At 39.8% G+C, this 26,798-nt stretch overlaps 1 protein-coding gene across 2 annotated transcripts in view; it reads right to left on the bottom strand.

Annotated features, from left to right (window-relative positions):
* BRF1 (BRF1 RNA polymerase III transcription initiation factor subunit) overlaps nt 1-26,798 on the bottom strand; it is a 261,227-nt gene that overhangs the window by 64,939 nt on the left and 169,490 nt on the right. For both annotated transcript variants that reach the window (XM_063290422.1, XM_063290421.1), the window contains exons 12-15: nt 15,899-15,960; nt 15,112-15,193; nt 12,373-12,428; nt 3,763-4,019 (exon numbers count right to left, since the gene is read on the bottom strand). In XM_063290422.1, the coding sequence (XP_063146492.1) occupies nt 3,763-4,019; nt 12,373-12,428; nt 15,112-15,193; nt 15,899-15,960 (457 nt within the window). The remainder of the gene's footprint in view (nt 1-3,762; nt 4,020-12,372; nt 12,429-15,111; nt 15,194-15,898; nt 15,961-26,798) is intronic.

The raw sequence follows: 26,798 nt of genomic DNA on the forward strand, positions 1-26,798 counted from the left end.
GTGATGGCCTGTAATGCACTTTAAATACATTATCTGTGTTAATAAAGCAATGCATGGAGAAGCCAACTCCACTTGTTGATATGAATATATTCAAAAGTGAAATTCTGACACTTCATCTGAAAATCTGCCAGGAATGTATAATCTCTCTCTTCCATCCTCACTAATCATTCTTAAAGCGTAATTTGGAATTTATTGTTACCAAATGCTTATCTTGGTTGACATTAGTCAGATTCTTTTCGGCACTTCCCAAACTCGATTTTAGAAGTCCAGGGAGATAAGAACCATGGTTACCCCCAGGCAAACAATGCTCAACTCTGATTAACACCAACAACAGAAGGGAGAGAAGAATTCTTTGCATCAGAGAGAATAGAACAAAGGCAATTCATTCCGCCTGGCCCTGGCAAATAATCTACAAATTATGCATTACCATATGCATTGCACAGGAGTCACTGGCTAAGTTCAGATCCAATGATCAAACAGATTTCCAGAAAATCCTATCTTACTACGGATAAACTGTACACTAGCGAATGTAGTCCATTGGCTCTCGGAGCTAAGCTAAGTATTCTCACAGCTAAATTAGCCAGGAACTGAAAACGTGCTGAGTGGAGCGGAGCTTTTGGCTTGTGCCTCTTTACAACTCAGAAATTAGGATTGGTTCTGCATTCATGAATTCTGATCAGTTTGGTAGCAGCAACCAAAAATCTGATTGGGACACTCCAGTAAACTTTCAATTCCTGGTTAATTTAGCTACTCTTATATGCAGGGTTGATGCCTCCTGGAAGCCAGGAATCAGTACAATTCTGGTTTTCTACTGTTGAATGTAAACAAATCCATTTTTTATCTGCAACATTAGGTAATGGAGAAGGCTTGACTTTTAGTTAAACTGCATGCACCTTACAGTTGCCTATTAGGCAGCCATCTTCTTCTGCCAGATAAAAGATTACTCAACATTTAAGGTATCTAAAGCTAAATCCAAGAAGATTGCTAATCACTGCAAATTAGATAGTAAGATCTGTGCTAACAATTTCTAGATGGAGACACATAAGGGGTTTCATTGTCAAATGGGAAGTGGGGCACGTTTTGTTCTTAATTGCACATAAATTACTGTGATTATTGTATGGCTAAAATGCATTTATCTGTTAACACCTCAGAGGAACAAAATTGAACAAAGGAATTATGCATTACATCTTGAAATAATGCTGAACAAAGGAATGAATTAGTGCCATGCAAAAGTATTGCAGTTACAATAGTGGAAGAAAATAATAAAAAAGACTGCTGTAAATCTTTAATCCTGAGAAAATCAAAATAATCTTTACACTTGCCAAAATCTTGGATGATACACTGCATCTGAAATAGCTATTGCCTCACTGCAAGCATATTACATCTTTTTCAAGGTGTGATGCTACCATCTGACAGATCAGACCACCAGTTTGCCTAATTCAGTATTGTCCATTCTTGGCAGGCAGTGACTGTTCAAGTCCTCAACCAAACATCTTTCTTTGTCATGCTACAAAAATATCCTTTCCAATGGCAATGCTGGAGACTGAATTTGGGGAGCTTTGCTGAGAAACATGTATTTAAGCTCCGAACAATAAAGATACAGTCTTTTTTTGAGACAAGCTCAACTCCTGATGATTGATTGATTGATTGACTGATTGATACATCCATACAGGTTTCTTTGCAACAGTACAGAAACTGTTTGCCATCACTGCATGATTGCTCATCATGATGCAAAAAACACTCCCAATTTTCTCTGAATGTGTTTTACAATGTCATAATAATAAATTCACTCTAATTGTCCTAGTATTTCAAATAAAACTACCACAGGCATCCATGGGGAGGAACAAATGATGAAATATGAGATCATGATGCAAAACCTGTGACTTCCATATGTGTTTGATGTTGAGGTGCAAGTACAAGGTTTTCCCGTTAAGTCACAATATACATTTCATCATTTTTTCATCATAATGGATGCCTATGAAAACCATGTCTTTTTTTTTTTTTTGGGTACTTTCCCTGTTACCTCTTAGCAATAATTGGTTGCATGGCAAAAATACCAAAGATTTGGAATTGTTCTGCTACAATCCCAGAATCACTGAGGCCAAATGGATACAGAAATTTCATGGACAATGGAAGACAACAGTGACTTTCAAACAGAGAAGTGTTTGGGTTGCTTCACAGTCAGTACTTTCTTCACTGGAAATAAGGTACTTATGAAGAAAACAAGAACAAAACATTGATTAGAGAGGGAGAAAACAAGATTCCCATTTCTGATTGTGATACAGAACTTCCTGGCACAGGGGGTTTGGTAAAAAATAATAGAAATGCTTTCAAAAAGTGGAAGGTATGTTTATCTATAGCTATGGTTGTAAGGAAATGTGCCTCTAGTCAATAAACAGGAGGAAGAGGAGCCAGTGGTAGAATCCAGAAAGAACAGGAGCAGGACTTAGCTGGAGAGTGAAGTTTCTATTACAGAAAGCAGACTAAGGAGTGTAAGCAGTTTGTATAATTTTGTTATTGTAAATACAGTGAAGTTATTGTTGTTCAACTGAAATTTTCAAGCCAGTTTTTAAGAAATAAACAATACTGACGATAGCAGCCGCTACCAGTGCTGTTAAATTATACATTACCGTGTGCAGCAAAGCTGTACGATGATGCATGGATCATATTTGGGGCTGCTGACAACTCATTACTCAGAAATTGGATGGTGCTGGATTAGTCCTGGAACCCTAGCACTGGAACAAATTCTACACCAGAAGTAACCTCTGCCCAAACTGTCACTTTGCATCATGCTCTCCTTTTGCATCATTTACTGAGTACCCCTGCCCTGAAGAGAAAGTCTGTAAAGGTTTAGCTCTAATTGAGATGGGAAACAGAGACAGATGGGCAGACATTAGCCACAGGGAAAGCAACAGATTCCTTACCAGGGGTAAGAAGTTCTTTGGGGAACTCACCTGGCAACACTGAGATGCTTCAGGATGAGCTGTAAGGCCAATTATTTATTTGTTTGTTCATTTATTTTTCAAATTTCTATTACCACCCATCTCTCCCAAAAGGGGGACTCTGGGCGGTTAACTTTGTCTCTTTAAATAATACAACGGCCAGGAAGAAAGAGCTCTGAACAAAATCAGCTCAGATCTCAGAAATTAGTTTCACAGCCAGCAGACAGATGAAGAGAATAAGAAATGTGCAGATTGTCAGTAATGCCCATATATTTGAAATGCAATAAATGTCCAGATTGGAATTATTTCCCTGCTAGCGCAACAGCTTCTTCCTGCACTCATATTTTAGGAAAGTACATCCAATGTTTACTAAAAAGCTTTATGTGCAAGTCAGTAATTAGCAACCAAAATTTGGAATAAAAATATATCTAAGAACTATATCAAACTTTGCAAAATGTCACAACAGATAATAACCATGTATTTTTCATATTAATATGGAAAGGAATACACACAGATGCACCATCTCAGCATGTTTGTCATACCAAAATCCAATCACTTAGGAAAAGGGAAGTAGCATAACACATCTGACAATTCTATCAAGAAAGCCACTGGCAGCTGAATGATGCATTTCTGTCTGATTCCTCCAGGCTGTGATGATTAATCCATGCTGATACTGCTGATGTGACCTACAGAGGAGGATTTGTTCTGGCCCACATACCACAATAAAATGAACATTACTGCAGTGTCAAAGAAACATTAACAATGCATCAGCTCTGGATGCACTGACTACCATGCAAATATCAAGGAATAATTGTGGTACCTTTTCCCTACGGTGTTTACCGAATTTGCCACTTTCCGATTCACAAGAGATTTTCTTCTTGACAACTTCTTGCTGCTGTTGCTGTCAACAGTGGTATCATCATCTTTCTCTGATGTGCTACCTCCTTTGCTGTTGAGGTCCCTTAATACATTATAATTAATTTTACTTGAGATCTTCTTCTGTTCCAACATTTTTTCAATTGCCTCTCCCGCTGTGCTGGCCTGGATCAGCTCCCGCTTCTTTGCAGACTTCTTGGGCTTAATTAAAACATAAAGAACAGGAATTTTAGAGAGCAATCAGAATAATTTTGCTGAAATCAAAGAATGGGCTACAACTGAATCAATTCTCTGGTGACAAGTGGTAGTGAAGAGGATGGGTAAGCAATATAGTTATAATAATGATTTGTCCAAGTTTTAGTATGGTCCTAACAGTTCTTTGTAGAACCAACACTGTAAGGACCCAGATCTGTATACCTGAGTGAAATGACAAGCCTGTAAATTTTCCCTCCCTTAAAAATGATGCGCTGCAATGAATTTTGTTTTGAATGGCTATCAATGTATACACCATGTAGCAATGCTAAGATGTAGTTCTTTAAAATACGCTTTCCTCCAACATGTCAAGTCCCATTTTTAAGAGTAGAACCTGGAAATAAAGTTTAATTTTTAGCAAAATTTGAACTACTATGCCCATGGAAAGGGGCAACTGAGTTGAGAGTCTAGATTAATTTTTCCTTGTCTTTTAGATCACAATGAAGCAACCGGATGAGAAATTATTACTACTACTACATTACATCCAATTTCAGTCTTGAACTAGATATGATATGATCACATAGTTTCTTTCCTATGCTTTGACTGTAAGTATCTCTTCTAGTGTTCTACACAATAAAGTTGAAATTTATATTGTTAACAAAAGCAGCCCTTCCCCTTTTCTATAATAGCTGCACTAAAGAAAACGTATCAAATAATGAGTATATCTCACCTATGGTTGGTAACAAATACAGTGGGTTCAAAAAAGTACGCAATGTCAAAATGCCATTTCTTAACTATACAAAAGGGCTTCAGTAGAGACTTGATGCTTCTGCAAAAATTAAAGAATGACATTGAAATTGCAGGGCTACAATCTGCAACGAGGGAAATTCCCACTTGCCAATGTTTTACATTTAAAAATTCAAGATAGTAGAAGGCTTGCAAATGTGGAAGAAAACATGAATAAAAATCTGATGAATCTGCAACACAAGTAAGTGAGAAAGAAACAATAAGCAAGAGATGAAAAAAGATTTAGACAATGTGACACCACTGGATTTAAAAGAGAAAGAATTTTGCTTGGTACTGAGAGCAGCTACAGAACAATCTGGTGAAGACAGTAAAGAGAGTTGTTGAAGCCTTAATAAAATTTTTAGAATGGGAGGAAGAAAACATGGATGTAGAAGTGGACAAGGTGTACAGAATTAACACAAGAAATGAAAAGAAATGTACTCAGAAATATACTTGCACACCTTGTCAGGAAGAAAACAAGAGATCAAGTTCTACGACAACATCTTAATATTAAGCTAAGGATTAATAATACCAGAGAAAGGCATCAGGCTAGAAACCAGGGGACCATGAGTTCTAGTCCCTTCTTGGGTACAAAGCCAGCTGGGTGACCTTGGGCCACTCCCTCTCTCTCAGCCCTAGGAAGGAGGCAATGGCAAACCACTTCTGAAAAGCCTTGCCAAGAAAACTGCAGCGACTTGTCCCGGCAGTCTCCAAGAAACGGACACGACTGAACGGATAAAAAAATAAAAAATAATACCAGAATATTGTGTAAGAGAAAAGAATATAAAATGTATTTGTTTGATCAGGGATAAGACAATAAGTGCTTTTATAAAACACTGGAAACCCTTTATGGATTTTTTGCTGAAAATGGACAGAAATGAGTTGATGGTTTCTGGATTTGCCGACTGAAGAGGGCTGAATATGGGAAGAAGTAAACTATGTAATGTAATCTTAGAGGGGGAAGAGTGATACTACGTTTGTTTGTAACAGAAGTTGTTTCTTTAAATATATTTTTCTTTTTTTAATTTTCAGCACTTTTTCTCTATCTTTTCTTTTTCTCAATTTCATTTTCTGTATTTTTTTTATGTTTATTTTTTACTCCTTTAAAAATCTCTAATAAAAATTGTTATTTTTTTAAAAAAAGAAAGTAAATGGCATAATTTGATGTTTGCTAGCTATCATATGTAAGCCATACATAAAACCTTTACTTTTGCCAAGATTTTCACATGTGCATAAAGGTGTTTTTTTTCTAGGTGACATCATCATGGAGGTTATGAGTATCACATATATAGATCTGCCTGCCTGAGCCAAATTCATACTGTACTCCCTTCTGTTCAATAGTTCATGTGCTAATCTATATCCCTTTGCAAAGGGGGTACTCCTGCATATAAAAACATGGGAACCTGCTGATGCGAGCTATAGAAATTTTTTATTGATTGTGTGAATTGGTCTTCTGAGATTCTAGCTGTAATTCTCCTATTGTACCTAAACCAATTCCAGTTATTTCCCAAGAGACATTATTTACACAGCCTTGAATTGATATTATTTAGCATTTATAGCCCAACTCATGCTAAAGTCTTGAGATGGATAGTAGCTCCCAAATGATTCCATTCAGACAATCTGATTGTGCCAGTGTGGATTAGTTTAAATGTAAAATGCTGTGTCAGTTTAACTTCTACTCCAAAAGTCAGACCTGACATAATTCTTAATTCAATTAAACAATGTCCTAACTCGGCGGTCAGCAGCCTGTCACCATCAAAGCCCTCTTTGCGGCTCACAGAAACCCTCTCTGACAAAAAATCAGTAGTGTGGCTTCCTACCATTTTGAGGTGGTAATGGTATAAAAACTGCAAGGTAAACTCTAAAAGATGCTTAAAATAGTTAGAAAGAAAATACACTTTTCCATCTGCAAATAGAAGAATCTCTCAAAACCTTCATTCCATCTAGATGCGTGATGTAAATCATTTTTACTCTGTCCACTGCAGATGGCAGTGTACCCTGAAAACCATGGTTTTGTTCTCTAAAGAATGTCCACCCCTACCCAAGAAATTGTCTTCTTAAAGGATGGGCCTAATTCATATCTATGTACATGCCTGAAAAATTAGGTACTCTATGTGAAAGTCTAGATGCTACAAAACAGACTTAAATATTTTGAGCCTCAATAGTTCTAGTCCTTTACATTTATTATGGCATAATTCACACTAGGAATAGTTATGTTTATTATGACATAATTCGGTCATGTCATGAGATCAACACGATTGGAGAAAAACATTATGCTTGGAACAGTCAGTGGCAAAAGACGCCGAGGATGCCAAAGAACGCGCTGGTTGGATGTAGTCAAAGCAGACAGAGGCCAAAATGTAAAGCAACTGAAAGAAGCTGTACAAGATCGGAAATCATGGAGAGAGCTGGTTTATGGAATCGCCGAGGGTCGGATACGACTGAATGAATAATTCAATTCAAATTCACACTACATTGTTCATGTAGTTCATGTAAAGGTTCATATAAAGAACCATTTTGTAATCTTTTTAACTACACATTCTACTACACACATTTATTTGTTACATCATTTATATACCAATCTATTCCAAGAGACTTCAGAAGGGTTACAGAATAAAACATACAAAAGCCTCCAAAAGCAATGACATAAAGCCTTCTTAAACTATTAATAAAACCAATTAAAAGGAAAGAAAATCCATAAAATAACAATGTCTCTAGTGCCCCCGTTACCACCTAGGACCACTCAGATTTCAAAATCCCTATAGAATAAAACAGTGTTCACTTCCTTCCTTTAATGATACCAAGTAGTAGTAGTCCATACTTCTGAGAGGAGTCAATTTCACAGAAACAGACCAGCCATCAAACAGGCCTGCCTCGGGGCTTCTCTGACATATCCAAGGGGATATCTGAAGTATTGACTCCCAGATTGAGCACACATCTTCTGCTTAACCAGCTTCTGCATGAACATACCCAGTGAAGGGGAGTCTCCCACCTCTCTGGGTAATTAGTTCCACTGTCAGTCTGTAGTAACCATTAGGAAGTTTTTCTAATTTGACTGGAATATGATTGCTGTAATTTAAATGCATTATTACATGCCTGGAACTCTGGAAGGAAAGAGAAGAGGTTTTCACTTTCTTCTATATGACATCTTTTCAGGTATTTGAAGAGTGCTATCATACTCCCTCTCAATCATCTTTTTTCAGGGCTAAACGTATCAAACGTCTTCAATCTGTATTTACAGCTCTTAGTTTCTAATCACATGGTCATCTTCATTGCCTTTCTTTAAACTTGTTCCAATTTCTCTGAATCCTTCTTAATGTGGCACCCAGAACCAGTCACAGTATTTGCAGTGGGATGTGGCCAATGCATGCAGAACAGAGTAGGCTGCTTACCACCCATGATTTGAAAATTGTAGTTCTGTTGCAATTGCATTGCTTTGTTTGCAGCTCCATCATACTGCTGGCTTGTATTCAGTTTGCAATCAACTACTTTGCCAAGAAATTAATCCATTTTAAATGGGTTCACTCAATTCACTGAACTAAATAGTAACCAAATGGGTTGGGTTTGCATAGTGCATTATTCCACAACAAAAACCAACCAAGCTTAACATGTTGTACAAATAAAGCTGCTAGGTCTTTAACTGACTGGATTAAGAGTGTTATGTAAACACAACCAAAGTATGGTAAAAAATGCTCCTTTGTACTTGATACTACAACTGAACTATCCAAAGATGAATGCGTCTACCCTGGAGGAACATGACTATCTAAAGGGGCTCAAGGTAAGAAAATAAAAGATTCAGTCAATTTTGGCATTCACCTGCGGATATTATCCAGTGTATATTATCTAATATTAGGTTGCCAGGTCCTTGAATCTAAAACATCAGGAGAGATGTAGCCAAATCAATTATCAACTGAAAACAGCTTGGAAAAAAAATAAGCAAAGTGGCATTTGGGGATCCTTCCTTTAACACTTGCCAAGCAACTTCTCACTTGACTTAACTTTTACTTTTAGATGATTTTAATTGAACATGATATGAAATGGGAAGCCCACAGCCTGCAAAACTGTGAGCCTTCAGCATCATTTCTATCCCCAAAATGTCTTTGGACCTGACTCAGGTATTCTTAGAAAATAAAAATGGTGTGTCACTGCAGTGCGAGTCTTTGTACAGAAATTTGTCTTATTGCCAAGTTAAAGCCAACCTAAGCTATTTTATTGAGGTGCTCCATGTAACAAACGGATTTCTGCATTCTGCTGTATCCAACACAATCTTCAAAGATAGTTCCACATAGAACACATAAGCCATAATCTGGTTGTAAAGGTATCAGGGCGTGTATCACTGAACCTGGGCTGTCACTTGCAATAGATTTAACTCACAACTGACAAACAGTAAAAATAAAATCTGGCATTCCCACAATGAATTAGGCGGTATGTTTGAAGTACAGTGTGGACTTGTAAGTGAAAAAATGTGATTTTAGTTTAGCTTGGTAATAAACAAGTTCTTGGCTCCAAATGTACTCAGAAACATCCTGTCATTAAATTCTAAATATATGACTTCCACAACTACTTCTTAGTTGGTGGATCCTGGGATGCTAATAAAAAAAAACAGAGTAACCCTGTCAAACCTTGTCTGTGCCTGCAGATGTAGACTACACTTCCTTCCTCTTCTTCATGCTAAAAAGTAATAATCTTTTAGCTTGCAATTCTACACTAGAGAAGTCCCCACATTCTTCCTTAGAATTTTTCTTGCTTCTTATAAATGCTGACAATTCCCCATGGCTCAGCTTCTTCATTTCTAAAATCTGGATTTGTCCCAGTTGCAGAAGAATTATTTTCAAGTGGTGCTTTTTATAAAATGTCAGTATAAAATAAATCACATTATTGCTATCCACATAGACACACAAGCATAGATAGAAAAACTTACTGCAAATCTTTGTTCTGATGATCACAGTGGAGATAGCAAACAGCACTGCAGCGACTGCTGCAACATGACACTCAAGGGACGCATTGACAGTTCAAGTAAAAGCAAAGAACTATGTCCAAGGACTCTCTGGGACTCCTGTATTGTAGATCAGGGGAGGCTGCCAAGAATGCATACAGTTGGAAATCTGCAGGAAAATGGGCCTGCGTAAATGCAACCCCCTGAAAAATGGTATGTGATACTCAAAGCAATGGCATTGTCAGATATACAATACACTGAATTTAAATGCAGCAATAAAAATGGAAGCTGCTTTTAACAAGTCAGCCCACTAGTCCATCTGGTTCATACTGTCTGTGCTCTGACTGATATAGGCATCTCTTAAGTTATCAAACAGGCATCATTTCTATCCCTATTTGAAGATACTAGGAATCAAACTTGTATTATTATTATTATTTTTTGCATGCAAAGCATGTACTCTGCTGTTGAGCTCTAGTCTTCCCTGCTGAATACAAAAACTGCAGGTGTGATGGGGATGGTGCTAGGATTTTATGAAAAAACGAAATGCAAAAACTCTGAGTTGCAAAAACAGCAACTATCTGGCCAAAAAAGATGCTTTTCAAAAAAGTTAAAGCATTTCTGCATCTCTCCAGCTTCTCCACTTGCAAGAAAGATCCCAGACCTTAGTGGTGTCTCTCTCCATGCTAGGGATTTTGGAAGCATAGTTTAGCAAGCCAAATTATAGATTTATTGAACATTAGGATTATTAGAGTTAAGGCAGCAAATTACTGTTCGCACTAACGGTGCATTATGTCCTAATTGAGTTTTGGCAATCTACCCTCACATCATCTCTCTCATAGATACTCTCATTTAGATCTATAGAAAAGTTTTACAGAGATTTAGTCTGAGTGGTTTCATGATGGACTAAGAGAGCATAAAGTAGTATCTTACAAAAAGGAGCCTAGAATGTGTAGCTACTGCTAAGAAGAGCAAATCTGCTTCTCAACCTTTCCCTCATAATTATTGGGACACTGTCAGAGTTTGGATCTGTACATAATATTGTCACTCCTGAAGAAAGGACTGATTGTACAAATGACAACAACCCTGAAGCTACAACTGATCAAGCTTGAAATATCTCAGCATGTCAGGTACAGGAGTGGGGCAACTTCAGTATGTAGTACAATGGGCTGCTTTAATAATTGAAAAATCTTCCCGAAGATTGCTAAAAGAAGGCATGGAATGTCATTAATGGAAAAAGAAAGCAAATTAATGTTAGCAGATTGCTAGGAAAGCTTTTGGCCCAGGAGAGATCAGAAAAGTCACACACCAGGCATTTCTATAAAAATAATTTTATTTACAGAAAACAAATATATTTAAAGGCTGTTTGCTGAGAGGAGAGATATCTCTCAGCTGCATATTCTCTGCAAGCCTACACAGAAGGGAAACTGAAACTAAAACAAGTTCAGGCAAGTTCCTCCCTTAGGCAATGCAACCATTAACACGTGAAAAGGGGACAAAAAAATTCAACCTCTTCACCCGGCCCAAATGATTAGTTACCATAGTAACCTCAATATGTAGTAGAAAACATATTAACAATTAACAACATAGGCTTCCTAGCCCTCTTATTAATGCATATTAAAGAGTACTTTCTGAAGGATAAAAGCCTAACATAACTTCAAAATGTCTGTTATGAATATTTCTTCAATTTTTCAAAGAGAAATCTGGTATGAAAACAGGTAATAGTATTAGGTTTTTCTATCAATGGCAGCACCGAGCCAACCTTGACTGATCTCAATAAACTAAGCAGGGTCAGATGCAGTTAGAACCTCAGTGGGAGGTCATCAGGAAAAAACAGGGCTCTTAGCTAGATGGAAATCAGAAGAATACCCTGGAAAAAGGTCACACAAATCCACCTCTCTTATGTCAGCAAAACTGCATGGGTGCAGTCCACAGAAATGAAGGTCAATTTGAGGGCAATCTTAACGTGTCTAGCTATTTTTCTTTCTTAAAGTAAGATCAAGAAGTTTTGGAATACTTATTTTAAAAATAAGTATACATAATCAAGAATGTTTGGATTATATATGGTTTGCTTTAATGATGTTAAAGGGTTACTGCTGTAAAACAAACAAACAAGGGGTTTATATATATTTATACACTACACATAAACAGACACTCATAACATAAACTTTTATTTCTAGCAACAAAAGATTTTAACAGACAAATATAAGATAGGATGTGTGAAAAGATACGTTCCATATTTACTTTAAAAAATATAGAGGAAAAATGAATTGTAATATTACAATCTTAATACAAGCAAGGTAATAACATAAGCAGCACCTTTCTGGATTGGACCCCTGGCACATCTAATCCAGCAGTCTGTTTTCACAGTGGCCAATTGCACAAGGAAGCCCATCAGTCTCCCAGCAGATGGCCTTCAGAGGCAGTCACGCAACCATCATGGCTAGTAGTCTTTGATTCCCATGACTTTCATGAACTGGCCCAGCCCTTTTTTGAAGCCAGCCAAGCTGGTAAGATTGAGTTCTAATTCTGAAACACCTCTGTGTGTATAATAAAATACTTTCTATAGGTCTTATCCAACAGGACTAAACATTGTTCAAATATGTTTGTTTTCACATCACTTATTTCAAAAATATTATTTACCTTATGTTCTTTATAAATCCCAAGCTCTTTTTCTTTTGCTATTCTTGCTTCTTTTTCTAAAAAACAGATAAAGCAGAACTGTACGCTGAATAGTATTTTAAAAGATGGGGAATGGGGGTGGGAGTCTTAGAGAGCAAACACAGAGACAAAAGTAAACTGGGTAGCTGTTAAGATTCTTATGAAAGCATTGTTGTACCAAGAGAAAGGAAGCAGAACATGGGTCCCAAATACTCCCACAGAAAGTAAACCTTGTTCTGGATCTGGACTATAAATTGTATAAATAACTTAATATTTATTTAAATAAACAAACAGTATAAATAAATAAAAATAAAAGATATGCAAGAATGGGATATCTGAAGAACACTGCCAGATCTAAACTCTTTCATTCTCCTGACATTATAGTTGTCAACAGATTATACTTTCAGTCTACCCACTAAACTTAATTTTCTGGGCATATGTCAAAGACAGTTAAAACTTTAAATGTCTCTGAAAACATTTTTTTAATTAAAATGGTAAAACAAAAAAATTAATGAACTTCAATCAATAAACTGTTCTTCTAGAACAGAGGAGATATATTCCCCAAAAAGCTACGCCAGTCTTGGAGCTGACATGATTAATGTTTTTCTACTGATGCAATGAGAGGGAAAAAAGAAAAAAAAATGGCAAAGAGTGGAGACCACCAGTTTTCCATATTCTGGAGAGTTAAGAGAGTTCCTATAGCTATCTTACAGAAAATTTGCCTAGAAAGGCAGGCACTGGGTTTAGGCTTCATAATCTACTTTAAAAAAAAAAAACTAGGATCCATATTGTCCACACTGACAACATATCAATGTTAAAACAAGTCTATATAGTTGGGATCTCCAATCAGTTAAGGAATTATTTTGTCCTTAGTAATCTTCAATAGATACTATATTTTTTTGTCCAATTCTGGCCTAGACAGCTTTTGAGCAACAAAGAGAATACAGTAAAGTTTGTTTTCTTACTTTTCTTACCAATAAATGTCCTTATAAACTATTGTAAACCAAATACTGGACTTTTTTTTCTTTTCTGCGGCAGTGTCAGATCTAGAACAGTGGTCAGCAATGCAGTATCACAGATACCATATCACCCATGACATACCCAAATGAAAAGAATGGAACTAAGGATGCACAATATTCAAGTTCTGAGGAGATCTGTCCAGAGATTTGGGGTATTTTTATTGTAACTTAACCTGCGGGTGGGGTACCTGTGCCATTGTAAAAGATTGCATGCTGGCACCAGTCCCTGAAAAGACTGCTAATCTCTAGGCTAGATGTAAGACATCCAACTCACACTGCAAACTATGTAGGCATTTGAATCCTAGTTTCCCCAGTATCATAATGGCTCCTATGTTTCCCTTAAATAATGTATCAATCGAAGCGAATATTTGTCTCAGGGTTGAACTGTGGAGTCCTTGGTGCTCTCTGAGCCTTGTCGTTTTCTTGCAGACATTTCACTGCCAGACTAGGCAACATCTTCAGTGCAAAGAGGGAGTGGGCCTTGCTCTCAGTTTATATACTGTGGCTTGCCCTGCTTGTGTTGGTAGGGGTGTTGTTTTCTCCTTGGGAGTTCTTTGATTGGGCTGTTGTTTGCTACTTGGTTGATTGCCTGAGTTAATAGTTCCTTGATTAGGGTGTATTGTGCTGTTTGATGGTTCATCTGGTGTTAATCCTAGTGTTGATTTTTGCATATCTGGGTGTTGATTGCTGGCAAGGGAGTGTACTGGTCTTTTGGCTTTTCTATGGTCCCTTTTGAATGGTATGGAAATGTTGTTTACCTCTATGTGTCTGTTGATGGGTACCAACCCACTACAATCCAACCAATGGAAACGATGAAAAGGATAACACCGCCATACATCAGAAACATCTCAGAAAACACCAACAGACTGTTACAACCACATGGCATCACCGTAGCACATAAACCTACTAAAACTCTTCAAAACATATTAAGCAAGCCAAAAGACCCAATAGCCCAAGAAGAAAAAACAGGAGTTATTTACAACATACAATGCAAAGACTGTAACAGCCACCATGTAGGACAGACAGGCAGAAGACTAGCAGAGCGCATCCATGAACACCAACTAGCAGTCAGAAGACACGATGAGAACTCCTTAATCTCACAACACGTGGACAGACTCAACCATAGTTTCAGCTGGGAAACTCTGAGCATCCTAAACCAAGCCAAATCCAAAAATGCCAGAGAATTCCTGGAAGCCTGGCACTCAGACAAAGCAGCCATCAACAGACACAGAGAGGTAAACAACATTTACATACCATTCAAAAGAGACAATAGAAAAGCCAAAAGACCAGTAATCAACAGAATAAAGTTTTAACTCAGGCAATCAACCAGGCAGCAAACAACAGCCCAACCAAGGAATTCCCAAGGAGAGAACAACACCCCCACCAACACAAGCAGGGCAAGCCACAGTATACAAACTGAGAGCAAGGCCCACTCCCTCTTCGCACTGAAGGTGTTGCCTAGTCTGGCAACGAAATGTCTGCAAGAAAACAACAAGGCTCAGAGAGCACCAAGGACTCCACAAATAATGTATCAACTGTAGGTCTGCACTAAACTTTCTTAAAATAATGTAACTATGGTTTACTTCAGACTCATCAATTACAGCAGTTAATGACTTCCATCCTAAGAAATTATCTGTAAACAGTCATAAACAAATAAAAGGAAACAAGAATCATCAGAACAATTTTTATTTATTTTGCTTACCCTTTTGTTCCTTCAGATAATCTGCATTTTCCTTCATCCACAGTTCTGCTTTTATCCTGGCTTCTGAATCATTAAGTATGTACTAGAGATAGAGAGTAAAATGTTAAAACTTCTGCAGCTAATGTAGCAGGAAACAGTAGAGTCAGCTTTCTGTTTGCATCATGTCCACCATTCTCTTCACCCAATCCAACTCATGCTTTCCCAAAGATAGTTTAAAGGGGGTTTAAAGTGGCAGGGGGAGAAAGAGTGACAGTGGCAAGAGAACTGGAAAGAAACAAGAGGAAGGAGAAACTACCAAACCTGTCTAGCTGGAAGACAACCTGATAAAAAGAAATAAGGCCCAGCACTAACCCCAAGTTCTCCTTACCTGCTTTATATGATTCCTGGAGACCATCACAATACAGTAGTTAAAAATACTGCTACAGGTAACTGATGGCACTGTAGTTCCTCCTCTTTTAAAGTATTTGAAGTATAGACACCAATTTTAGAAAGATACTTATGCTACTGCTAAATTGCACACTTACACTTTTCTCTGTATATACCCGCTTATTTACTATCAATCATCATCTTCATCTAAACACAGAATAGAATATTCTGTATTAATTTTCTGTATGGCATATGCAGCTCCTGAACAGAATATACTGTCGAATAAGAGTTCTTTTTCTCAAGGGAGGAACAGTAACAGTAACCTTATTTAAAAAAAAAAAAAAAACTGATGTTCTGAACATATCCACATAGTGTATGTATAGAAACAATTATGAGAGGTGGGTTGGGGAAGCGTTCTTACCATATCTATTTCACTGTCATCAATTCCACTTAGATCTAATTCACCATCTCCAGTATTTTCATCTAAACAGAAGTAAGACAAATTTTAATTATGGCATGCATTCATTCCAAATCAACTCTGATTCAGTCTCTGGCTTTAATCATCTCAGAAATACAGTCCTTCTGATAACTGGTTTGCTAACAAAGCAATCATTCAGCGTATGGGCTCCATCCGTATTAAAAAAGGGGGGAAAGTATTTTTTCCTAACCACACTTTTCTATTTTTATTGTTTCTTGTGTGAACACAAACTGTCACTGAAGTTAATTATTGTGGAAAATAGATACCAACAAGGCTTGCCCCTCATCTCTTTAGGAATTGCTGTTAATATAATTCAATGATAAATACTCAATTAAATGTAAAGTGAAGAAATGAGAGGTTAGGAACTTTTAAATGCCCCAAAGTCAAGGACATGCAATATCTGAATAGCTGCTGCATTCACCCATGTGAATGATGAATGCCATTGAGAAGGCGCACTAATCGTCACAACATCTGTTTTGTTTGTTGAGAATCTAATGAATGTATGCATGAATGTACACATGGGAAATTAGAGGGCTATCTGGGCAAAAGGCTAGCAATTGGGGAGGTCACTTTGACTGTTCCACACCCTGCTAGCCCGAGCAGTCCACCCCACACCCAGGAAAATGAATTAGGGTTGTCAGTTGGAAACCTGCTCAAATTTACATTCCACAACAAAGTGGTAAAAGCAGCAGCTGTGGCTTCCCAGCACACATGTCCATCTGTCTTTCCTTTCTAGGCCTTGCTGTCTACACTCCTCTCTTACCTGCTATTATTGTAATAAGAAGAGCACAAAGGGGAAGATAATTTTTGGTCTGGAGAAGAGATAAGCCCCTCTTCTCTCACCCCATTAGAGAAATTAATGATTTATTTATTCATTTATTTTTCGAATTTCTATCACCGTCAATCTCCCCCAAAAAGGGGGACTCTGGGCAGTTTACAATAAAATCAGCAATTAAAACCATAAAAGATATAAATTACAATAAAAACAACCAATATAAATAGAGAATAAAATAGATCTAAAATCCAAGTAGCGAAGATCTTATTCACTGGGGAGGGCTCGACAGCGCCAGCCATCCCCAGGAAGAACTACTGCCCTTCCCATCCCAGGCGAGGCAGCAAAACCAGGTCTTCAAATTCTTCCGGAAGGCTGGGAACGAAGGGGCCTGCCCCACCTCCAGGGCAGAATGTTCCAGAGGGCAGGTGCCACTGCAGAGAAGGCCCGCCTCCTGGACCCTGCCAAGTGGAATTCCCTTACCAATGGGGTCCGCAGCATGCCCTCTCTGCATGACCGGGTGGGACGGGTCAATGTTATGCAGATGAGATGGTCCCTCAGGCAACCTGGACCCATGCCATGTAGGGCTTTAAAGGTCATAACCAACACCTTGAATTGCACCTGGAAGCAAACTGGCACCCAGTGCAGCTTGTGCAGCAGTGGTGTCACATGTGCCAATGTTGGGGCACCCATAAATGCCCACGCGGCCGCATTCTGGACCAGCTGAAGCTTCCGGATACTCTTCAAGGGTAACCCCATGTAGAGCGCACTGCAGTAGTCTATATGAGAGATGACCAGGGCATGAGTGACCATGCGAAGGGCCTCCCAGTCCAGGAAAGGGCATAACTGGCACACAACACAAAGTTGCGCAAAGGCCTTTCTGGCCACGACTGCCACCTGCTCTTCAAACAGGAGTTATGAGTCCAGAAGGACCCCCAGATTACGCACCAGGTCTGAGTGGGGCAGTGCAACCTCATCCAGATACAGAAGAGCCATCAACCCACAGCCACTCTGTCTTACCAGGGTTCAGCTGAAGCCTGTTGTTCCCCATCCAGACCCCCACAGCCCCCAGGCACTGAGAAAGGGCAGTCACCGCATCGCTTACCTCACCCAGGATGGAGATATACAATTGAGTATCATCAGCATATTGATGATACCTCATCCCGTGGTGATGGATGATCCCACCCAGTGGTTTCATGTAGATGTTGAATAGGAGAGGGGAGAGAACCAAACCCTGCAGCACCCCACACAAGAGGGGTCGAGGGTCCGATCTCTCCTCTCCTATCACCACTGATTGGGACAGGCACTGGAGGAAGGAGATGAACCAGCATAAAACTATGCCACCCACTCCCAACTCCCTGAGCTGCCCCAAAAAGATACCATGGTTGATGGTATCAAAAGCCGCTGAGAGGTCAAGAAGAGCCAGGATGGATACACTCCCTCCCTCCCGCTCCCGCCAGAGATCATCCATAAGCACGACCAATGCTGTTTCTGTCCATATTCTGGCCTCAAACCTGACTGGAAGGGTTCTAGATAATCCATTTCATCCAGAGCCCTCTGGATTTGTAACGCCATCACTTTCTCAACCACCTTTCCCAAAAAGGGAAGGTGGGAGACAGGACAAAAATTGTCCCACACGGTAGGGTCCAGGGATGGTTTCTTGAGGAGGGGGTGTACCAGAGCCTCCTTGAAGGCAGTCGGAAACACCCCCTCTCTCAAGGATGCATTAACCATCGCCTGGACCCAACCACATGTTACCTCCCGAGCTGCCTTCACCAGCCAGGAAGGGCATGGGTCTAGATGACATGTGGTGGCATTTACAATCTGGAGGATCCCGTCCACTTCCTTAGGTCCAACAGAATCAAACTGTTCCCAGATAACAGGGCAGGTACGTTCCCTCAGCATCTCCTCAGACTGTGCCTCACACTTAGAACAGATCTGAGCGATTTTATCCTGCAGATGCTCAGAAAACTCCACTACATGGCCCTGTAGCCGGATCACTGAGTCCACCTTCCCCAAAAGGGATTGAGTACTCTTAAACAGAGATGTCAGGCGGCATTCTGTGGACGCATTAAGAGCAGAGAAGTATTGATGTTTCGCCACTCTTAACACCACAAGGTAGGCCTTAATAGTGGCTCTAGCTTGTGTTCGGTCAGATTCGGTCTTTGTCTTCCTCCAGTGATGCTCTAGACCTCTCTTAATCCTCCAAAACCCTCAACTCCTCCATAAACCATGGGGAGGGTCAGGTTCAATGGGGCAAGAGAGGTCGCACAGGTGCAATCCTGTCCAACGCCCAGCTGCTTCCCTATTCCAGGCTGCGGCCAGGACTTCCACTCGACCATGCAGTAGATCCTTGGGTATAACCCTCAGCTCGTTCTGAAACCGCATCGGGTCCATTAGTTGCTGGGGGCAACACCAATCAAATGGGTCCTGCCTCCTTGCGGAGCGGGGTAGCACAAGAGAATCTCCAGGCCACCAAGGCGTGGTCCGACCATAACAATGGGGACAGCTCTAACTCTCCCCTCAGATCACATTGCCACTGCTCTGACAAGAAAACCAAGTCCAGAGTGAGGCCATTGTCTCTAGTTGGGTCCGAAATAATCTGGGACAGGCCCATGGCCGCCATGGTAGCCATGAACTCCTGAGCCACCTCCAAGGTATGCCCCAGCGATGGCAGGTTGAAGTCCCGCAGAACAATAAGCCTGGGGAACTCCACTGTCAGCCCTGAGACAGCCTCCTGCAGCTTAGGCAGGGAGGCTGCTACACAGTAGGGAGGCTGGTACAGCAGCAGCACTCCCAACTGTTCTCAGGAACCCAACTTGAAAAACAGGGTCTCACAACTTGTGGAACAGCACCCCTGAAGGCCATTAGAGACTCTCAGATGACAACCGCCATCCCTCCTTCCCTGCCCCAGTGTCTCAGCTGGTGCCATACCTGAAACCCAGCTGGGCACATTTCTGAGAGGTCTAACCCCGCTTCTGGGCCCAGCCAAGTCTCAGTGATACACCCCCAGTCTGCCCCCTGCTCTATGATCAAATCACATATGAGGGGGGCCTTGTTGTAAATCTCCAGTTTGCAACCTACAACCCTTCCAGAAAATGCCCCAATCAGGCAACTATAAGTGAATGGAGGAAAAATCTCCTATTTGCCTATTGTTGCTGAGCCTTATTAATCTTGAGAAACACATGTTTGAAAAGTGCACTATAGTAGTTCTATTGTCAAGAAACATCTCAGTGCTGTACACATACAACCGAGCTTTGAGGGACAGGAAACAGAAACTCTGGATATTCAGTGCACTTTGAAGAAGTAGCTGCAAACTAAAGTAAGGGATTGGAAAAGATACCAGGTAACAGAATAAACACATAGAGAAAACTACATTAATGGGTTCCAGAACGGGAAGAGGTGAATTTGCTTCGGATTCCATAAATCTTCTCAGTAACCCTAAATATAGCACTTTTGGTTCAAATGCTGTGACAAGTGTTTTCAACTACCAAATAATGTTTTAATATTTATGCTACCTGAGACATTTTGCACACTTATCTCCTGGGACAACACCAGACAATACACATTTTCCGCAGGCAATTTTATGATCATATATTGACTGAAATGCTGCTGGAAAGGTTTTTAAATGGCATATTTTAGTCATGAGTTTACCAGCAACTCAGCAAACATGAAGTCTTGCTCTGCAGCATCTGCAACTTTCTACTTCACAGTTTTCACACACGTGTAGAAGTAAAAAACTCCTAGCAATAATCCATTCAAAAATGCAAAGATGCTCTTTCACCAATTTAGTCAATATGGCTTTGTTGCTGACTTCACATAAATTGCTTTTGAATTCAGTAAGTACATAAATGCAACCTCTACTTTGCCCTTCAGAACACTGTGTTATTCCAAGCAGTGCAATTAGGCCATTCTAGGTAGAATGTTTTGCATTATTGTTATGCCATGCAATTTGAGCTTGCAAATGACCCCATTAAAAGGTAACTGTTTATTTTTGGTTGAATCGGTGTTGTCTAGACTGAAATATACAAACACCAAAAACATCATCTCTTCATCTAATCCTTAAGTTGCAGCTTTTGAATATTGTCTTTTTAAAAACTTAGAAGACTTCATGCATCCACTGGGTAAGGGCAAACCTAATGTGAAGTGCATGTTAGAACTTGGCAAACTGTTATTTGTGAAGTAACGAGGAAAAAAAATTAAATACTTCTGCAGCTAGTTAGAAATAAGAACTCTTGAGACAATTCTGTTTGACAGTTTGCTGAATAATGAATGCCAATAATCAGTTTAGTGGTTATACCATCCCATTTGTTTATTGTGTATTTCATCTGGCCAAATTTCTTCTACCAGGCCAGGTTCTTTGTTCATTTAGTCCAGTGCTGTCAGTTCTGAGCAACAGTGTCTCTAGCGAACATTGTCCTGAGGACAAAATGCTGATGTCTTGGCTAGTAATTATTAGATTACTAGAATGCCAGTTTACAGCAATCTGTTGCCAAATTTCATTGGTGCTGTCCAGGGAGTTTCAAGGAAGCACATAAAAGGGGGTTCTGTCAATTTTAAACTTACCCATTATAGATGGCTCAACTCTACCAGAGAATCACAGAAGTCTTTCATATGACCGGCTATCTGTACCTTTAAAAATACAACAAGCAAGCAAAAAGCAGGAGATGCCTAGGTTAATATTAAAATTGATTATTTAAGAGGAGGGTACTGGGAAGTCTTTGATGGCTGAAAGCAAGGAGGAACTGAGGAGCCTCATAATGAAGGTGAAAGAAGAAAGTGCAAAAGCTGGGTTGCAGTTAAACCTCAAAAAAAAAAAACAGGATTATGGCAACCAGCTTGATTGATAACTGGCAAATAGAGGGAGAAAATGTAGAGGCAGTGACAGACTTTGTATTTCTAGGCTCAAAGATTACTGCAGATGCTGACTGCAGTCAGGAAATCAGAAGACGCTTAATCCTTGGGAGAAGAGCAATGACAAATCTCGATAAAATAGTCAAGAGCAGAGACATCACACTGACAACGAAGGTCCGCATAGTTAAAGCAATGGTGTTCCCCGTAGTAACATATGGCTGCGAGAGCTGGACCATAAGGAAGGCTGAGCGAAGGAAGATCGATGCTTTTGAACTGTGGTGTTGGAGGAAAATCCTGAGAGTGCCTTGGACTGCAAGAAGATCAAACTAGTCCATACTCCAGGAAATAAAGCCAGACTGCTCACTGGAGGGAATGATATTAAAGGCAAAACTGAAATACTTTGGCCACATAATGAAGACAGGACACCCTGGAGAAGATGCTGATGCTAGGGAGAGTGGAAGGCAAAAGGAAGAGGGGCCGACCAAGAGCAAGATGGACAGATGATATTCTAGAGGTGACAGATTCGACCTTGGGGGAACTGGGGGTGGCAACAACCGACAGGAAGCTCTGGCGTGTGCTGATCCATGAAGTCATGAAGAGTCGGAAGTGACTGAACGAATAAACAACAACAAACTGGGAAGTCTGCAAAATGTTTCAATTTTGATCAGTTTCAAATATGAAATGCTCTGTTTTGAATGCAAGTGTGAAATGGACTGTATCGTCATTGAGGTATGTCAAATTTAAAACAGTTATTTTTGCTTGAAACTCCACCCAATTGACTGGAACAGTCTGTTTTATACTCCAAATGGTGGCTTTAGACTGAGAGTGGAGTTTGGATTCAAAATGTTTCATTAATACAATTACTCCTCATGTATTTAATAATTCTCTGTTGAGATCATATTATAAATTACATTTTGTCTGCAGCTTTTGAAAGGTGACTAGAATCTGTACTCCAGAGTCTGGAGAGGCTGTATATAACCCTGCGATCTCAGCTGTAAACTCTATTTTAAACCATAATTAATCTTGGTTAAGTGCCTTGAACGTAGATCCTTCCTTAAGAACACAGGAAGTAATTTGGGGAACAAGATCCAACATGTTTTCCAGCATCCTCAACAACTGAGAAGGGGCCCACATTGATCCACCTTTTCATTTTCTATCTTACCCTTTCATAAATGGAGAAATTACATGGTTAATTTCCTCACAAACATATGCAGCTTTGAACTGTGGGCCACGATTCGCTATCTAATCCTCTTACATTTATTTTAATGAAATTTATTTCATTAAAAAGAAAAGTACCTGGAGCACAAGAACCTAAAACTCATCTGAAAATTAGACCATTTTCATGTAGAGCAGATCCATTTTTGTGTCAACATTTTAATTTAAACTTGTTTTGGAATTTGTGCCAGTTGTTTTCTCTGTCAGCATCAAGAGACAGAGAACTCATTTGCCAACTGCCGAATTGCAGGAAAAGGATCTAAAAGGAATTGATCCGAAATAAGCACAACTTAAACTCAGGAGAGGCAGGACATGGAGTAATTGAAGGCTACTGGTCCTGCCTACAAATAGCCACTCTTCAGCATATCTGACAAGCATTTATTAAGTGAAAAGAATACATGGGGCTTTCAAATCCCCAGGTTTTGTGTCCCCTCTAAACAAAGCAGTTGGGCTATAAAATAAACATCCACTATAATGTTCAAATCTGAGAAAGAAAAACAGCTGTTCCAATGCACCACAGTAAACTCCACTGCAATCATCAACAAAACTAGCCGATCTGTCTTAACTGCTGAGAGGCCATCTGTTGTCCATTAAGCAGCTTGCTCCAGAAGCAGAGGGGAAAGGCACTCCCAATTCTTGGCCCTTTTTTCAATCACAATAAAATGGCACCCTCTTTCTAGTCAAGCAAATATTCTAAACAATATTCTCCTCTTCAACAACTCCCCCAAAACACAATATTCTATAACATTGATGTAACTATCCCTTTGGCCCGAGATCTTAAAACAGCAGAGGCCTGGATTGTTTTGATGTGGTTCCTCACACATTTTGGCTTTCTTTTGTTTTTTCTTCCAGAGGAAGTCAAAGCCTGCAGGGCACAGGTAAAAACAGAGTTCTGGGTTTGGGGGTTTTGCTTCTTGGTTTTTTAACAAAGAGGTCCTACTTTAGGCTATTAATCCTGTAAGCCGATCAGAGTGGGCCTTTACAGTTAAGGGGCAACACTCACCCCACTCCCTTCCCTGCCCATTTTAATCTCTCTAGTGGAACCAGCAGTTTCCGCAGCTTTCGATCAAGTCTCCAACTCAATTATATCCTGTGACTTGAAAGCGTCTGTCAGATCTTCATGCTGTTATTGCTTCCTCCCTGTTTCAAGACCTACAGAAACTGAACGTTAAGGCTGAATGAGAAAGGAAAGGCTCCATTTCTCAAAGACAGAGTCTGCAGCTTTATTCAGCAAAGCTCCAGGTTTAAATCTTTTGCATGTTCCATGTAGGCCTTGGAAAAAATGTTTGCTGTGACCTTGCAGACATCCCTGGTCAGGATACATAATACCAGCCAGTGGTCATATTCAATACAAGGCAGTTTCACACATCCAGGCCTTTGGACTGGGAACAGCTGCATGGTTAACTCTGTTGTTTCTGATCCAGCCTTACCCTTCCACCTCCTGTCTCTTGGCTGTTGTGACATTGGTACAAACAGGCTCAAAATCCCTTCATGGAGAGATGTCAGTACATAGCAAGGCTTCCTCATGTTCCAAGTCTCAGGAAAATGATATCTTGGGCAAAAACAAATGAAAAGCCTGTTTATCTGTGGAGGTCTTTGGGATTTACATCTAGGAAGTTTATAATTAGGCTAGATTCTGCTGCTGCTGCTGCTATTCATTCTGAGGTTTTATTGTCTATGTTTAAAATAGATTTCTGGCTGTTTTATTGTTCTTTGATAGACCTGGCATCAGAGGCCTAACTAGCCTCCTGCAGAGATTCCACTGCCAACCAGAGGGATCCTGAGACACCTTTCATTTCGTAGTGGAAGACTGGCCGACCAGACTCCTTACCCAGGGAAGCCACATGGCACTAGAAGGTGTAGAATGCAAGCTTCAGAAAGAGATAATGGGAAGCGGAAAGTGAGAAACCTTCCAAAGGTCCTTGTAACAATAGAGGCAGCTCTTGGGAGATCTTTTATTTCCCAGTGGGAAAGGCACTAGTTCACTTATGCATCAGAACAGAATGCTCTGCTGCCCTATTCTGCACTGGCTTGCACAGAGTCCTAAACACCTATTGGCTAATCATTGAATCACAGACAGCATTAACTGGAAAGGACCTTCCAACTCCCTGCACAATGCACAATCCTCTAAACCAGCGTGTCCAATCCACGGCCTGCAGGCCACATGCAGCCCTGAACAGCTAGTAATGAGGGCCCCCAAGATCGTAAACTTTTAACATTACTTCGTGATTTTTTTTCGTGACTTGACTGTGCGGTGCTCAAATGCAGACTGCGGAAACAACGGAACACTGTGTAGGGGAGGGAGCAGTGCAATGCTAACACCGCCGCCGCCCTAGAGCCAATCTGGTCTAGTGGTTAAGGTGCTGGGCTAGAAACTAGGAGTCTGTGAGTTCTAGTCCTGCCTTAGGTATGAAAGCCGGCTGGGTGACCTTGGGCCAGTCACTCTCTCTCAGCCCAACTCAGTGCAGTGTAGACTAGCCTCCTCATGGTGCACCCCAGGCAACATAACTTGTCACGGCTAAATAGTCTACACATCTAGCTGCTGGACCTCACAAGGATTTCCCAGGAAGAAAAAGCAGCATGAACACCAAACTGCTATGCCATATGATAAATAAAAAAAAAACCCACCGCCACACACAGCTTGTGGCAACTTGGCATTATATATAATATTTCAACCTACCTACACGTGTTCCATGACGACAGGCGTTTATTGTCATTATTATTAAGTCGATATGTAAGTTTTCTTATCTGATTATTAAACTTTGCTTTATTTGCCTAACAATTTACGATGGGCTTGTTGTGTTATTTCTTAAAAAATATATTTATCCCTAAATAAATTTATTCCATCATGGTTTCAATGCCATTTCAACCGAAAACAGAACCCAAAAAAGAAAAGAAAAAAAAGAAAAATTGCAGATGAAGGAAGAGTATTCAACGAAAAATGGACAGATGAGTAATTTTTTGTCAAGACAAATACTAAGGCACTATGCTTAATTTGTAGGGGAAATGTGTCAGTTTTCAAAGACTACGATTTGAAAAGGCATTATATGGGAAAACATGCTGCCAAATTCAAAGCGTATCAAGGAATTTGTCATAAAAACAAATTATCAGAACTGAAAAAGAGTCTGTCGTCTCAACAATTTTTTTTTAAAAAGTCACAACTCAAGAGGACTCTATTATAAAAGCTAGTTATTTGGTAGCAAATCTGATTGCAAAAAAATCAAAACCATTTACCGATGGTGAGTTTATTAAGCAATGTATGGAAAGTGTGGCAGATATAATTAATCCTGATAAGAAAAAGCGATTTTTCTAAAATCAGTTTGTCTCACCAGACTATAGCCAGGCAAATTGAAGAAATAGGAAAATCTATCAAATATCGAAAGAGGTTTGAAGAGTAAAGCTGCTAATTTCAAATTTTATGCTTTGGCAATGGATGAAAGATACGGCTCAACTTGCCATTTTTATTAGAGGTATCGCTAACGAATATAATGTCACTGATGAAATGGCTTCTTTTGTCCTGATTACCAGGAAACACACTGAGGCGAGGACTTGGTCTCTAATATTTATTAGTAGTACTTAACAAGAATCCTAACAAACTGAGAAAGCGTGGGAAAACCCAGCCATATAAACCCCAAAGGTTAAGGCGGTCCCGATCTGTGTCTCTTTGAATGGCTGAACAGTTCCTCAGTGCTACGCATGCGCTTGACAGTCTGGGTGAGAGCCCCCTGCTCGCCATCCTTACTCATGACATCTTTGGTGCCATTAAAAAACACAACTAAATCTCTTGATTTGCACAAAGCAGTAAAAATGACATCAAAGCAATTTTCTTTAACCATTGTCAACATATCTGGTATATCTACTGATGGCGCCCCGGCAATGGTTGGTAAAAGTGAAGGACTTACAAAATTGATAGAAGATGATGCAAGTGCCACCGGCAACTCACGTTTGATGAAGTATCACTGCATTCTACATCAAGAAAATTTATGCACAAAAGCTTTAAAA

The sequence above is a fragment of the Candoia aspera genome, chromosome 1 (genome assembly GCF_035149785.1).
Source record: "Candoia aspera isolate rCanAsp1 chromosome 1, rCanAsp1.hap2, whole genome shotgun sequence".
Classification (NCBI taxonomy): domain Eukaryota; kingdom Metazoa; phylum Chordata; class Lepidosauria; order Squamata; family Boidae; genus Candoia; species Candoia aspera.